Source organism: Zingiber officinale, chromosome 3A, assembly GCF_018446385.1.
Source record: "Zingiber officinale cultivar Zhangliang chromosome 3A, Zo_v1.1, whole genome shotgun sequence".
NCBI classification, from domain to species: Eukaryota; Viridiplantae; Streptophyta; class Magnoliopsida; order Zingiberales; family Zingiberaceae; genus Zingiber; species Zingiber officinale.
Window position 1 is genome coordinate 149,685,014 of NC_055990.1, and position 15,435 is coordinate 149,700,448.

Below are 15,435 nucleotides of genomic sequence, written 5' to 3' on the forward strand. Positions count from 1 at the left end.
CCCCTGACATATTTACTAACGATTTCTTTCCTCCTGTTTTATTTCTACTCGTAGGCATCCTCCAGCTCGAAGTCTTCTTCTAGTCAACTGTTGAACCAGCTCACCGATAATCCCTCTCCACTCGGGATCAGTCACTAAATTTTGTTAGTTTCGTAATACGATCTACTATATTTGGAGTTGATGTATCAAATGTTCAAATTTTTATCATGTTAAATAAGGAACATGAACACATAAAATATGATTCTCTTTAGACGGGACGATGGTTAAGACATAGTGTTGTCATATTAAATCATGAGATCGAAATTCGACGTATTTAAATATACCTATCCCTATATCTTAACCACTGCACTAATAACTAATAGATATCTATAATTTATCTCCGCTATACTTATATAAAAATAGATTAATGGAGACAAGTAAAGTCATCTTTTACCACATGAATGCATAAAATATATTTTTAAATTACGAATAAACTTTTTATACAAGATCTATGAATTAACGTTAAAATATTACAAATGAAATTTAACATTTTAATAATTATTTACTAAGAGATATAAAATTAAAATAAGAAAAAACTGAAGGATTTTTTATTTAAATTTACAAATTACAGGGATAAAATAGGAATATGAAAAAGAAGTGTTTATTTTTCTTCAAGAGAATGCTAACAAAAAAGAGAACCACCTTTTTTTCTTTTAAAATGACACACTCATTTGATAATGATAATGCTGGAAAGAAGGATGTTTTTAGATCTAAAATGGAACTCAAAAGGCTTGGGCGATAGACTAGTTGACGAAAACCTCGAGAAGCAAAACCCAATTCTATTCATCTTTTGCCAAAAGTAGCCAAAACTCCAATCTCTGATGATTAAATGACGACAAATCTGAGGCCAGACCCAAAGAAAATGGACCCCTCGGCAAGGTAGTCATTGTTCCATACATGCGATCAACACCAAAGCAAACAAATGTGTTCCCTCCCAAATCAATATCCATGCCAAAAAAAAAAAAAAAAGAAGACAGCGGTCAAACCGGTTTCTGGCGTAAATCATCATTTCCAATGAGCAAGTCCTGTATAGCACCCACATCATGTGGGCATTTTACCCATCCCAACAAAAAGGAGCCAAGGACAGCACACAGTTTTTAAGTATTGAGATGTAGGAGCTAATCCAAATGGCTCCATTGCAAGTGGAAGTAGCTCTTCAGCCTCATGCTATCTTATTGGAAACAGTCTGGTATAGTGATCTAAGCTGAGTATTCCACTTGTCTATAGCAGTATATTTCTTCATCCCCTTCGAACTGTACAATAAACCATCAAATCAAGATCACGTATCATGCATGAGGAATCATTTTTCTTTAATAGAGGCGAGGAAAATAAATGGATGAAAAATGAGACCTGTTGCTCCGCTCTAACAGCATGTTGACTTGATCAATGTGACCTTGGATACGGTTGTCCAAAATCAAGGAGACTAATAGCTGCTCTACGTCTTTCTCTGGCACATTGAGTTCCTGAAAATGGAACTGAGTTTACATACAATTCCAAATGAAACAAACAGCAGCTAGGTCCAAACAATCACCAAAATGAGATAGACATAGTGATGATGCAAGGAGTCAAATAGTTTCAGTAATACCATCCTTAGATAATGTAGGTACGTGGTAGCAACAAAGGGATGAAAGTGGCAGGTCATGTATTCAAAACTTACAGCAGAATCTGCTCAAATCTTGCACAAAAAATCAACATGAATGCCATGAAAGATAGAAATTGCCAAAGGGCACATCCAAACCTCTGAATCATATTTGATTAAAAGCACATTAGCAAATTTATAAATCACTTCAATAGTTAAACCCTTGATTCCAGAAACTCTAAAGACTTGGTAGGTTGGGTGAATGCACAGAATGAAAGAAAAGAAAAGGGGAAGGGGTGAGGGGGAATATTTGTATTTTGGAGTGATTGAAAAGTGGAAACACACTCTTTACAGAAGGGAAACAAGATGAATGAAACACCTGTATATCCTTATCTGATATACCTATCAATATTTACTTGACAATTCCTTGACTAAACAAATTTGTAATGTTTAATCTATCACTATTTACACAAGCCTTGCCCTTTCCTCAAATATTAGACTGACTAATTCCAAGGAAAATTTCTATTGGTGTTCATATCATTTGACCAATGAAGTTGCAGCTCATTTCTTATACTTTTTAGTTTAATTAAGTGAGAAACAATTCACAAAAGTACGACACTAATTCTACTGAAATTAAGAATAGCAGAAATTTCTAAAGAGTTTTAGATTCAATTGTCATCCAACGTTGACGCTTGGAAAAAGTTCCATACCCCTCTGCCATTATCCTTGATGCTCACGGAATTATCCTTGTGCAATGTGAAAGGAAAAACTAAGCAGTGAGGAGAATAAGTGTCTTTTCTCACTCCAAAACAATAGTAATTCAACTGGAGTGAGGAAAATCTAAAACAGATAGCATATCTTTTCCAGAGCAATGATAACTATGGATATCAATAACCTTTGAAATGAATGGAATCCTGATTCGGGTGTACGGTTTTATGAGCTTAAGGAGAACTTGAGTTCTGATATTCTTCAAAAGATCTTCAATGTAATTTCTAATGAAAGGATCATCCATAATTGTTCTTCTGTTGTTCTGTAAGGATAGCTCAGCATCAGCTACAAGGTTTCCAAGTTAAATATTAACAGCATATACACAAAGTAATTACCTTTAAAATCTTTTCAAATTCTAATATCTCATTGCGCTGATATGCTGCTATAAGGTTAGTCATTGCCAAAATTTCAGGGTCATTTTTGTAACTGCATAAAGGTTCCAGATGAGCTGAAGCAAGATCATGTGAATAAAATTAGCAATCACAAAGGTTCAGGTATTCTTACGGCTTTGCCTCTTGTCCATCAAAGGGATTCACTTCAGATTGCATCAGCATGTTTGCAAGAACCAAATACCTGTAATACAATTTGAGACAAAACCATAATCTGCATTTCATCAACCTTGGAACCAAAATAGCTGTACGAGTGGACAAAACCATATTCTGCATTTCATAAAAAAAAAAAAAGAATAATAAGATATTTATATACTTGAGACATTGGATACGGCGCTGATTCCCAGCTTCATCATAATTCTTGAAGGCGTCAAAGAAATCAGTGGCTGCTTCTGCCCATTGCCTCTCAGCCATGTGCATTTTCCCACCACATTCGTGAATTATACCCATGATTCTTGGATGAGGTATTGCTGACTTGATGGTAAGAGCTTTTTGGTACAGTTGCTGTGACCAATACATGAAGCAGAAATAAATGCATTTTATTTCAGGCCCTTGAAATATACAAGAGAAAAGTTCAAGATCAAACAGTGATCATAAACTCAACACGTGAACACGTATACATGTAGCTACTTTTGTCATCATAACCAAGGGATAATAAGATCTTGTATGTTGAAAAAGAAAAAAAAAAATCAATGATTAATAGCAGTCAGCAATTAAATATAAATTTACATGTAAGTTTAAATATTTAAATAAACTCATAAATCATAATAAATAGGATCACCGCACTCAAGCTGAAGAAACTATATTTGAATTAACCATCTATACTTCACCACTATCATATTGATTATGGAATTTGCAGTTTTGTGTCAGATGAAGCAATTTCTCTTCATAATCTGATCAAAGTTTTCTGACTATTAAACCTTCCAATAAAAGCATTAGACTTGTTATCTGATGCATTCCCTAGCCAAAGCTAAGTCAAGCATTTAACCACATCTTTGACATAAAAAAGAGTAAAACGTGCAAGCAACAGAGCGATACTGCAAAAGAAGATCCCACCTTAAGTTTCTTGTTATTCTTGGTCTGAGTGTACATTTGAATCTCAATAGCATAGACCTCTAAAAGCTGTGTGCCTTTCTTTTGATCATCAGTACCATCTTCTCTTTGGCAAGATTTGTGGAGTTCTTTTAGGATCTGGATGCACCAATGCAACAGTTCAAAAATTTTAAAAGCATACAACTTTGAGGTACAATTACAATTCAGAGATCCACCTTATTCATTCTTCCATATTCTTGCATGTCAAACCAAATTGTGCAAAGTTTAAGATTTGTCTTGAACCAAAGTCTCTGTAGAAATTCATTAGAATTAGCTGGCAATACACCAGATCATTATGATAAGGAGTCACTCTTTTTAAGTACATGCAAGGACAATATTTTATTAGACAGTAGTAACCTCATTCTTTGCCTCAAGTGCCTTCAGAGTCATCTCATAGAACTCTTGCAGAAGACTGAAGTTCTGATTTGCAGAACCAGAAACAAAATCCATTATGCTGTTTATACATTTTTCACTATAATTTCGTGTAACAGCAGATTTGATGTATGTCAGCATCTCCCTGTAGGCTTCCATCATCTCCTTATATTTACCTAGTCTATAATAAAGTTTGACTGTTTGCTTTAGAGCTTTAAATCCCCTGTTTGAAAAGCAAAACAAATCAGTCCATATTTGCAATTTATTCTCAGACAATCATTGAACATCAGCCTAACACAAGATATCCAAAATCACATAATTTCCACATAGTAGTGAATAATTTGATTAAAGTTACTAGTGCTAACAGCTTACCTAATCTAGAAGCCAAGAAATGTTTGGGACACTTTTCAAGAACATTACTGGTCCAAAAAAAAATTACAAAGGGCGTGAAGGTGGTCATATTTGATTTATTTTTACCAAAAGAAACTTGATTGTAAACACACACAAGATTTAAAAAATGCCTCATAAAATGTCACAACATGTTAAGATTCACATATAAATACAGTACAACACCACTAGGTTACTCCAGTGAACTAAATTAGGATGTAGAGAGATATACAATGACACCATTAGACTGGAATAGCATTGGGATTTTTTTTTCTTTCAATTTCAGTATTTCACCAATGTAAAATTAAAGTATATGTAGATAATTGACAGAATAAAGAAAAAAAACAGGTTCCATTAATATCTCTAAGCTAAATCTGTTAATTGAAGATAATTTGACGATGTAAATTTAGTATGAATTAGAGAAAAAGACAAATTAATAAATAAATAAATATAAAATAAAAGGGAAAAGTTATAATGAAATTATTTAATATATGAGATAATTATATATGTATCGAGTAGATAATATCATAATAATTAACTATGTTACTACAACAACAACCAAATTTTATCTCACTAAGTAGGGTCGGCTATATAGATTCTTTTACGCTATTAGATTCTATCCCCTATTATATTATCATTTATATTTAAATAAATTTTATCTTATTTTTTTTATTATTAACCAAGTCTTTTTTGGTCTTCCTCTTCCCCATTTGATATGAACATTTGTCATAGTTTCATATCGTCTAACTGGAACATTTATTGATTATCTAAGTATATGTTCGTACCATCTTAAACGTGTCTCTCGGAGTTTTCTCTCAATAAGTCAACTCCAACTTTCTCTCTAATATTTTTATTTCTGATAATATCTATCCTTGTATGCCCGCATATCCATCTTAACATCCTCATCTTTGCAACTCTCATCTTCTGTTCATATGCTCGCGTCATAGCCCAACATTCAGCTTTATATAACATAGCAGGTCTAATTGTCGTTTTGTAAAACTTTCCTTAAAGTCTTAGAGGTACTTTATGATCACAAAGAATCCATGACCCTTTCCTCCATTTTGACTATCCTGCTTCTACTTTATATATGACATCTCTCTCAATCTCTCCATTCTTTTGTAAAAAATATCTTAAATACTTAAAACTCATCATTTTCTATCTTAACAATTGTCTCATTACGTCTAATATTGCTAAACTCAAATTCTATATATTCTGTCTTTGCTCTACTAAAGACTAAAATCTTTCACTTCTAGCGTTTCTCGCCAAGATTCAAATTTAGCATTTACTCATTCATGTGTCTCGTCTACCAAAGCAATATCATCTGCAAATAGGGTTGTAAATGAACCAAGCGTTTGTGAACAAGTTTGGTATTCGGCTTGGTAAGAACTTGTTTATGTTCGTTCAATATACATAAGATTAATTAAATAAACAAGCTTGAACAACTCGTTAAACTAAACAAACAAGATTGAACACATATGTGTTCAGCTCGTTAACGTTCGTGAACAACGTTCGTGAATTTGTGAACAACTTTCATGAACAATGTTCATGAACTATATTCATTAATAAAACTCTTTTCAATATGCTAAATAAATAATAAAATAAAATAAATAAGTTTAAATTATCAAACTCAATAACTAATCAAACAACTAAAATTTTCAAACAATCAAACAAGCTTGAATTCAGAGCTCGATAACATCTAAACAAACCAAGCTCAAGCCAAGCTTGAATTGAGAGCTCGATAACATCTAGACAAGCCAAGCTTCAAACAAGCTCAAGCTCATAAAAAATAAACCAAGCCAAGCTTGAACAATCATTTCAAAAGCTTGGTTCATTTTAAGTTCGGCTTGGCTCGGCTCGGTTACCTTATCAAATAAGTTTGAACATCTAAAGCTCGACTCGGCTCGTTTACAACCCTATCTGCAAATAACATGCATCACGGTACTGGATGTGTCCTGAATTCATCTATGATTAGTGTAAAAAGATAGAAAAAAAAAGACAGCCCGGTGCATGAAGCTCCCGCCATGCGGGGTCTCGAGGAAGGATTCATTATACGTAGCCTTACCCTGCTTTTTGCAAGATGCTGTTTCCAGGATTTGAACCCCTGCTTTTTGCAAGAGGTTGTTTCTAGGATTCGAACCCGTGACCTTTTGGTCACATGACAACAACTTTACCGTTGCGCCAAGGCTCCCCTTCATTAGTGTAAAAAGATAGGAACTTAGAAAATATACGTTATAACCTCTCTTTTCTAGAATTCTCATGTAATTTCCCTTGAACTCTATTATAAGCTTTTTCTAGGACGATGAATACTATATGTAAATCTTGCTTTTATTCTCGGTACTTTTCAATTAGTTGTTTGTATAGCTTCTATTATAAACCTCCCAAGCATAAATCCAAATTGATTTTCAGGGTCTCCTTCATTAGTTTTTTTTTTCTATTACTTTTTCCAAAATTTCATGGATGACTCATTAGTTTAATTTACCTATAGTTTGCACACTTTGTACGTCTCTTTTTTTATATATATATATAAGGGACTAAAGTACTTACCCTTCATTGATTAGACATTTTTTTTAAGTTTTCAATATTAGGTTGAATAACTTTGTGAATCATTCAATACTTTGTTTTCCAAAACACTTCCATACCTCTATCGGAATATCATCTAGTTCAACTACTTTTCCATTTTATATCCCATTTAAAGCTTGCATTACTTCTGAAGTTTGAATTCTATGATAAAAATTTAAATTTGTATACTCATTTGACCTACTTAAATTACCTAAATTAAGTTGGTTATCTAAACCTTCATTAGAAAGTTAATGAAAATACCTCTTCTATTGTTTATTTATTTCCTCATCATTTACTAGTACCTATTAAATTCATCTTTAATATATCTTATTTAGATATGATCTCTTGTTTTCTTCTCTCCCTCTTTAGCTATTCTGTAAATGCCTCTTTTGCCTTTTTTTGTATTTAATTTTCAATATAAGCATTCAAAAGTTTTATTCTTAACTTCATTCACTCTATCTTGACCTCTTTCTTAGGTACTATATAATTTTTTAAATTTTCCTCTTTCTTAAAAGTATATAATTCCTTATCCTTCACTTTCTCTTATACTCTCTCATTCCACCACCAAGATTCTTTACTTGGTGCATGTCCCTTTGATTCATCGAGCTACTATTTTCAATTTCGATACCATCTTATCCCATGTTGTATTCGAGTCGTCGTATATTTCTCCTAATACCTATAATTCTACCCTGTCCTTAAAAATATTTTGTTTCCTATCTTTTAACTTCCACCATTTAATTGTAGGAGTCGTGCATATTTTCCTTCTATTAATACTATGCTTGAAACATATATTCAACGCTACTAACCTATGTTGAATAGTTAAATTTTCTTTAGGAATGACTTTGTAATATTTACAAATCTTTTAATTATTCTTCCTAAATATGAGAAAGTCAATTTGCGATTTATTATTCCTACTTTTGAATGTGGTCAAGTGTTTTTCTCTTTCGCAAAATTCAATATAGTTTTCTCTTCATTTCTTGTTCCAAATCTACCCATCATATTCTTCATTTTTTACTCCTACAAGTTCATTTAGATCTCCTATTAAAATCATTTTGCTTAGAGGAATATGTTTGTCATAGCTCATAAAGATTGTCCCAAAACTAGATTTGATGTGTTCATCTAATTATATTTAAGGTGCATATATAGTAATTACATTAATAGTTTCTTTTACTTCTTGAGAGTTATAATCATATCCCCTTTTCTAACTACTCCTACTACGTCATCCTTTAGCAAACTATCAGCAACAATACCTACTCCATTTTTTATTTTACTCCTTGTATACCATTATTTAAAACCTGAATTATCTATATTTTTGTCTTCTCTCCTACTCATTTTATCTCTTGTACACACAAAATATTAATTTTTCTCCTAATCATCGTATCAACAACCTCCATTGCTTTACCCGTGAGCGTTCCTATGTTCCATGTTCCAAATCTTAGATCATTAATTTTCTTACAATATTTGTTTTATCCAACTTATGGGTGAAACTCTTACATATTTAACACTACACCCAAGTTCTCATAGAGATGTGGTGGTCTTTGCCGATACGTTATAGTCAAACCTACAAACTCTTGCATATTTAGCACTACACCCAAGTTCTCATGGAGATGTGGTGGTCTTTGCCAATACGTTATAGTCAGACCTACAAAATTTTACATATTTAGCACTACACCCAAGTTCTCATGGAGATGTAGCGGTCCTTGACATTACAATCAAACCATGCAACTTGTTCCTTCCAGGGAACATCCTAGCATTAGCACAATAATTTGATAGATTCATTTATTGAACATTTGCCTAAAAGTCTACGCTGGCCGACAATCTAACGCACAACCCTCGCCCTTTCTCAACCGGGCTTGGGACCGGCTATGACGGTGTTATCATAATAGTTAACTATGATATAATAAAATTGATTGAATCATAAATAATTATTTTAAATAATCAATAATATCATATGTAAAATATATAATATTAAACTATTAGGTATTAGTACAAAAGTTTCAAAAACCACATGCAAGTGGTATATAATTGACCCATGTATAGTGCACATATGATATGTAGTGGCATATGTGGATAATAAAAAATATTAAAAATTGTTATTTAAGTGTTTAAATTAGTACTTGCAAGGTCTAAGCTACTAAATAGGGCAACTTAGAGTTTCAAGCTAAGTTAGTTCACCTTAAATTGGTTTAATGAACCAAAGAAGATTTCTTAATTGTGCATGCTAACCCCATCTGTGGTCATATGCAATCACAGTTACCAAGTTTGGCAGTAGCTAACTGGTAGATGATATATGTCAAATGTCTTGCCAATTACTTCGTACCTTTTAAAAGTATAAGTTGTACACCATAAAACCATTATTAATGTTAATATATTTTATCCACTTTTTAATCTTTCCTCTTGCACAAAACACCTTTCCTTTCCCAACTTGCTGACAACAATACTAAGGAATTTCAATCGTCACAAAATACAGACAACAATGACACCGCCATAGATGTTTCAGATTCACCCCACATAGCTCCTCTAGCCTCTTTGAATATCATCACCCATCTTCTGATCTTTCTGTGTTCAGTTAATAGGCATCAGAATAAGACCATGATTATCAAAATCGGTATTGATTTCTAGATCTGAGGGTGAAAACATCCTAGTATTGGTAGTATCGGCTTGCTAGCACAGGTGATCAGAATCATTTGGAAAAAAAAATCACAACAGGTGAAAAATCAAATAATTTGATATGACATGATATTCAATCATAATAGGTTATGTTCATGAAATAGCATAATAACACTATAAATGATGGTAGTATATTTAATTAGTTAGTGATGTCATATTATTGACACTAATAAAATGAGTGCAACAATGACTATAACCATCTCCCATAAACATTTGCTAGTATCCAAGCAATAATCAAGAAATAATTGGCTATATTGACTTATCAAATCAATTTACTTTGAAGAAAATTCAACCTAGCTCAACCTATCAATTTAATCTATTTTCTAGCAGAGTTAAATATATTTCTAGATATATATATTTTTTTATGAATCTCTAATTTCTTTAATCCTAACCATCGATCTATATGAGTTTTGTATATGGTAATTTTGATAATTATGAGCTGTACAAATCTGTTATATCAACTAATACTCAAAAAGTCATCCAATTTCAGAAGATTTATGTGGATCATTGACCAATTTCTACAACTATTCAGCAGATCCAATCTTATTTTTTTATTCTGGTAAAATCTAGCAAAGTTCCTTAAATTTTCAGACATGACAATTACAAAATCGGATCACCATTGGCCAAACCCATTAGGACTCAGATAATTTGGACGTGGGTCAGCCAATTTCAAAAATGTTGAGTAAAGCATAGTTGAAAGAAATACATCCAAACAAGAGATATCGTAGTTGTGAGCCACAATAAAGTGAAACATCTAAAACTGTGAACAGTTAAAGATAGTATCAACTAAGAAAAATCAAAACCAGAGTGAAATAAAGTTTCAACCTCATACCATGAACACTTGTAGATCAAAATACAACAAAATTTCTATTTTCTCTAGTGTCTTTAAAAATATAAATGCAGCATTGCCTAACCAGCACAGCATTCTTCGTTGCTCTTTCTTGGACCAGCATAAGCAATCATCTGTTTCCTAAAGGTCATTTGGAATTAGAGTAAAAATGGAAGAATGGTTCTCTTCCCAAATAAACACTAGTATTCTTTAGAAAGGGGATCTATGTTGTCAAACAAAAGGAAAATCTGAGCCCCCAAAAAACTTTTCTTTTTTGCTAAATAGTTTCATTTAAATTTACTCTAGATAAGACCAACCAACCATATATAAGCAAAAAAACTTGTTCCGCCTACCGAGCAACACTCAAGAAGCTCCGATACCTAGTATGCAAATGGATGAGTCTTTTTGCAGTTCTTCTTTCATCATGATCGTCTTCTGTGAGCCTGAGTATCTTCAGCAAGAAGGGCAAAACTCTTCGTCACAAGCAATGAGGATCTTCCACCCTCGTCACAAGCATCTTCCACATGGACAAAACCCTTCCGAGTCATGAGCATCTTCCGCTAAGTGTCAAGGATGCACCACTAGAGATGACTCCTCCAATCAAGGTGTCGTCATATAGATCTAGTACTACTATTTTTATCCCCCCCCCCCCTTTCCTTCAACTCGACTAACACAGTTTATCAGCATAACCAAAAATGGCACCAAAATTTTTTCATGGCAGTCAGGGATCAAAATCCCGACACAGAACAAGATTTTTAAACATCAAATCCAACATCTAGGTAGTCAGAGATGAAAACAACGTGCTAGTGAATTAGTTAAACAAAATTGCATCCAAATAAGAAAGAAATTAAATGGCCAAGAAAACACTCAAGAAAAATGAACCTCGTTAACTGAAATTGTACCTAAAGTAGAAGGCAATTGTACATCCAATCAAGTGTTCGAATAATAATCCTGAAGAACCTTTGGTAGTAAATTGACTGACTATGAAATTAGCTAAGGTACATGAGTAAATAGATACCCTTGCACATGGATTGTGTATATAGTAAACAACAACAAGTTGTCTTAATCATTTGTGGTATGTACACATTCTAAGTAACAACAGTTACTTTAGCTAAGAATTAGCATATGTTGAACAAAAGTTATCTATTTCTCAAAAGTTATTTATACACAAGACATGTTAATTCTAAATCATCCGTCATACCAAGATAAGATTACTTCCATTAAAAACCAATAGAAATATATATAGGCATATTCAGAGGCTCATGAATTTCAAAGAGCATGGGTTATATATAAGCAACAATGGTACAGTTATTGCACCTTTTATCCTCAATAAACAAAGCAATGAAGGTTCAAACAATGCATGTACATCAGGTGCAAAATAAATAGCACTGCCAAGTCTCAAGGATTAATACAACAAACCCTGGTGATTACCATTCAGCTTTCTCAGGTTCCATACGCACTACTTCCGCAAAACCAGTAAGTGCTTCTTTAGGATCAGTTTCCACTAGACCTGTAAAATAAATGCTACATGTAAAGTCTATTCCAGCAAAGTGCCCATATCAAACACACAAAATTGCAGTGGAATTGTACAGGGACTGCACATGAAGAAGTAGATAAAAAAATAACATGGAGAGATCATTAAAGAAAATAAAAATTACTTCTCAAGTAGACGACTCCTCGAGTTGAATTTTTGTAAATGATAAGTGGCAAGCTAAGTGAAACCAAGTAGAATAGTAGACCAAAAGAAAAGGTTGAGGGAAGGGTATATGCCTCAACCATTTGACTCTAGAATAAAAAACTTGTGAATGTCAAAGGATACTAAACTGTGAATCCTAGAAGCTGTCATTGATGTTAACAAGCCAACCATTCATGAATCCAAACCAAGAAAAGTTTTTCACACATAAATGCAGACAACAATTGCATGAAATAGGGACTGATAATGTGACACCAACAATATAAATAAAAATAAATATATCTACGTCATGTAAAATTGTATATCAAACCCACAAGAGAGAATCTATTACTTAAAGTAGCAGGATCTTTTCATTACATAAATAGGTTTAACCAACTCTATCATCCCTATGCATTATGCAGCACAAAGCCAACATGAATAGCCAGTTAACATCAAATAATATTGAAATTCTCCTTTTATAATAAAAAAAGGCCAATCCACACTATTTTTTCTTCGTCTATCAAGGCAATCATTAATGCAGCTTCTCATGACAGTTTTTAACTAGCAAGCATTCTATAAGATATATTTGTTCTGGGTAGAGAAGAAGGCTGACAAAACACGGATTGATTAGAACAATCACTAAATGAAATTTCCAATTCACTGAAATTACCCAAGTTTACCTAGGAGCACATCACAAAATGACTCAAAATGATCAGATCAACCGACCATATCATTCTCTGGGCTAGTAGAATCTAACACCATATCACCACTAGAAATTCATTCTAAGTAGCTTTTATTATATTTATCGATTGATTTGTCAGACTATACGCTTTTTAATTATCGTGACCATAGAATACATATTGGCATCTACCTTGGCGATTAAAAGAATGAGAATTACCTTTGGAATTGTAGTACTGATTCTCAATATCAACATCCTGCTCCTCAGGCTCGTCATCAGAGTACTCGAATCCATAATCTTCCATATCCGCATCTAAAAGAATCAACCAGTGTAGCTTTATGTTTCAAAGTACATAGAACTACAATAAATCGCAGAGGCGTCAATCCACAGGATCGCTCACCGGAACCCATTGCTTCCGACCAACAATCGACCGCAAACACTGATTACTCCGCGCGGCTTCGGATTTAGCGAAGGGACGAAAACCTGAGGCGAAACGTGTAAGAACGAGCGAATACTCTTACCGATGTGAAGCTTCGAATGACTTCCAAACCCTATTGTCGAACCAGCGTTTTCTAATTTGCGCTGGGCAGATGAGTAGCGGTGACCCTTTGGACTACTTAAAATGGACTGGGCTCGATCGCATCTAAGCTCCTGCTTCTTGTCCAAACCAGGTTCAAATTGAAAATCGAATTTGAATTTTTCGCCAAGTCCGATTAATATAAATTGTTCGGTGATTTTTCAACACGCGCCCTAAAATTTTATTAATATAAAACTGCTCTCGCAGTTCCAAATTTTTTTTTTTCATGTTACATCGGTTTCCTATTTTAATTTAAATTTGTGTAATATTTACTGGTATAATAATCAATATAATGGAGGGTGAGTAAAAATTTAATTAAATTGACGAATTGATTGAATTTTAAAATTTAATTTAGTTTATTCAAAAATTTAGTTTTTTAAACAAAATCAGTTATTTCGATTCGATTTTGATTTTAAAATTTCTTATTTAATTCAACTCAACCGATTGAATTAACTAAATGTTTTGATCAAATTAAAAATTTAGACCCTATGTTTTTAAAACTAAAATTAAATTTTATTTTTAAAATGATTAATTCAGTTAATTTAATTTATAATTAAATTAATTGATATTTTATCGGTTCAATTTATTCAATTTTTTTTTTAATTCATTCGATTCGTCTAAAAAATTCGATTAAGTTCCCGTAATGAAAGGAGAGTATTATTTTAGTGTTAAATATATTTTTTTTATTAAATTTTAGTGATAAAATAGTTTATTTGGTTGTGTTTGGATAATTAAAAAAAATTAGTATCCAATATTTTTTTTAATTCATGTATCCCGGTCCGAATAATCTTAAAAATGGATGGGCTTCTCCTAATGCATTCTTCAATTAAATTTAGAAGTACAAATGGATCCTCACATGATAGTCCAATCCAAATAGGTTCGTCAAGTAAATTTAAAAGTATAAATGGATCCTCACATGATAATTCAATCCAATTTCACTAGTAATTAGAACACCATAAACATATAATATACTTTGCTATAGCATTAAACTCTCATTGCATATATTAACATCCGTCATCTCACGTAATTACGTCACACCAGGGGAGCTAGCAGTATACCATCATGATCTTATTCCATCTGTTGTTTTAGATAAGTCACCATTCTTCTCTGTATCGTGCTAATATTGGTATCAAATATTTATCTTTATATCCATATATATTTTAAATCAAATATCTTTTATATTAATAATTTTATTTTCTATCCTAATATTATTATGCAACAAAAACACATTAAAATTAATATTATATTAAAAAATATTTATAATTACAAAATAGATTAAATATCTATATAATATATTTTAACATCAACAAAAAATAGTTAATAGATTTTGAGAAGAAAAAAAATTCTTATATACCTATTGACTATTTTTATTAATTTTAGGAGTGGATTGTATATTTTTGCTAATTAGAAGTATATTATATAAATATTTAATTTATTTTTTAATTTTATCTATATATATATATAATTTTAATATATTTTTAATATATGACAATATATCATATATTGAAAGTTTTTTCATTCAGATCGAATATCGGATTTTCAATTAGATTCGGAAGAAATTATCAGTAGTTTGTAATAGGTCCCCGATTACCATAGAGTAGCTATTACGTCCATATAATTTGATTTTTTGCTATGACAAATTGCATGTCATTGTTCTCTAGTGCCATGACAAACTTAGAATGTTAAATTATTGGACAGCTTGTTACGAATATTTCTAAATTTATTTTGATGGTCGATAAAAAAAAACTTTCATATATAGGCTTAGGCTTGACCGATTATCCATAAGATTAGTTGGTCAAAGAATTAGATAATTACTAAATAAA

At 32.2% G+C, this 15,435-nt stretch overlaps 1 protein-coding gene across 1 annotated transcript; it reads right to left on the reverse strand.

Annotated features, from left to right (window-relative positions):
- Nucleotides 1-783: 783 nt before the first annotated feature.
- Nucleotides 784-13,646, reverse strand: LOC122052779 (COP9 signalosome complex subunit 2-like). The gene is made up of 12 exons (XM_042614480.1): nucleotides 13,436-13,646; nucleotides 13,255-13,347; nucleotides 12,116-12,194; nucleotides 4,225-4,462; nucleotides 4,044-4,118; nucleotides 3,832-3,966; nucleotides 3,092-3,279; nucleotides 2,891-2,959; nucleotides 2,722-2,812; nucleotides 2,514-2,648; nucleotides 1,390-1,502; nucleotides 784-1,292 (listed from the first exon to the last, which is right to left on the reverse strand). Exons 1-12 carry the CDS (start codon nucleotides 13,443-13,445, stop codon nucleotides 1,202-1,204), a joined length of 1,317 nt encoding a protein of 438 aa, XP_042470414.1. The 5' UTR covers nucleotides 13,446-13,646; the 3' UTR covers nucleotides 784-1,201.
- Between the last annotated feature and the right edge of the window lie 1,789 nt (nucleotides 13,647-15,435).

Bases quoted from the DNA above. Each gene is read 5' to 3' on its own strand.
- LOC122052779 (XM_042614480.1), bottom strand. The intron at 4,119-4,224 runs GTTACTACTGTC...GAATTTCTACAG, and splicing joins CACTTGAGGCAAAGAATGAG to AGACTTTGGTTCAAGACAAA. The intron at 2,813-2,890 runs GTAAGAATACCT...ACCTTTATGCAG, and splicing joins GATGGACAAGAGGCAAAGCC to TTACAAAAATGACCCTGAAA.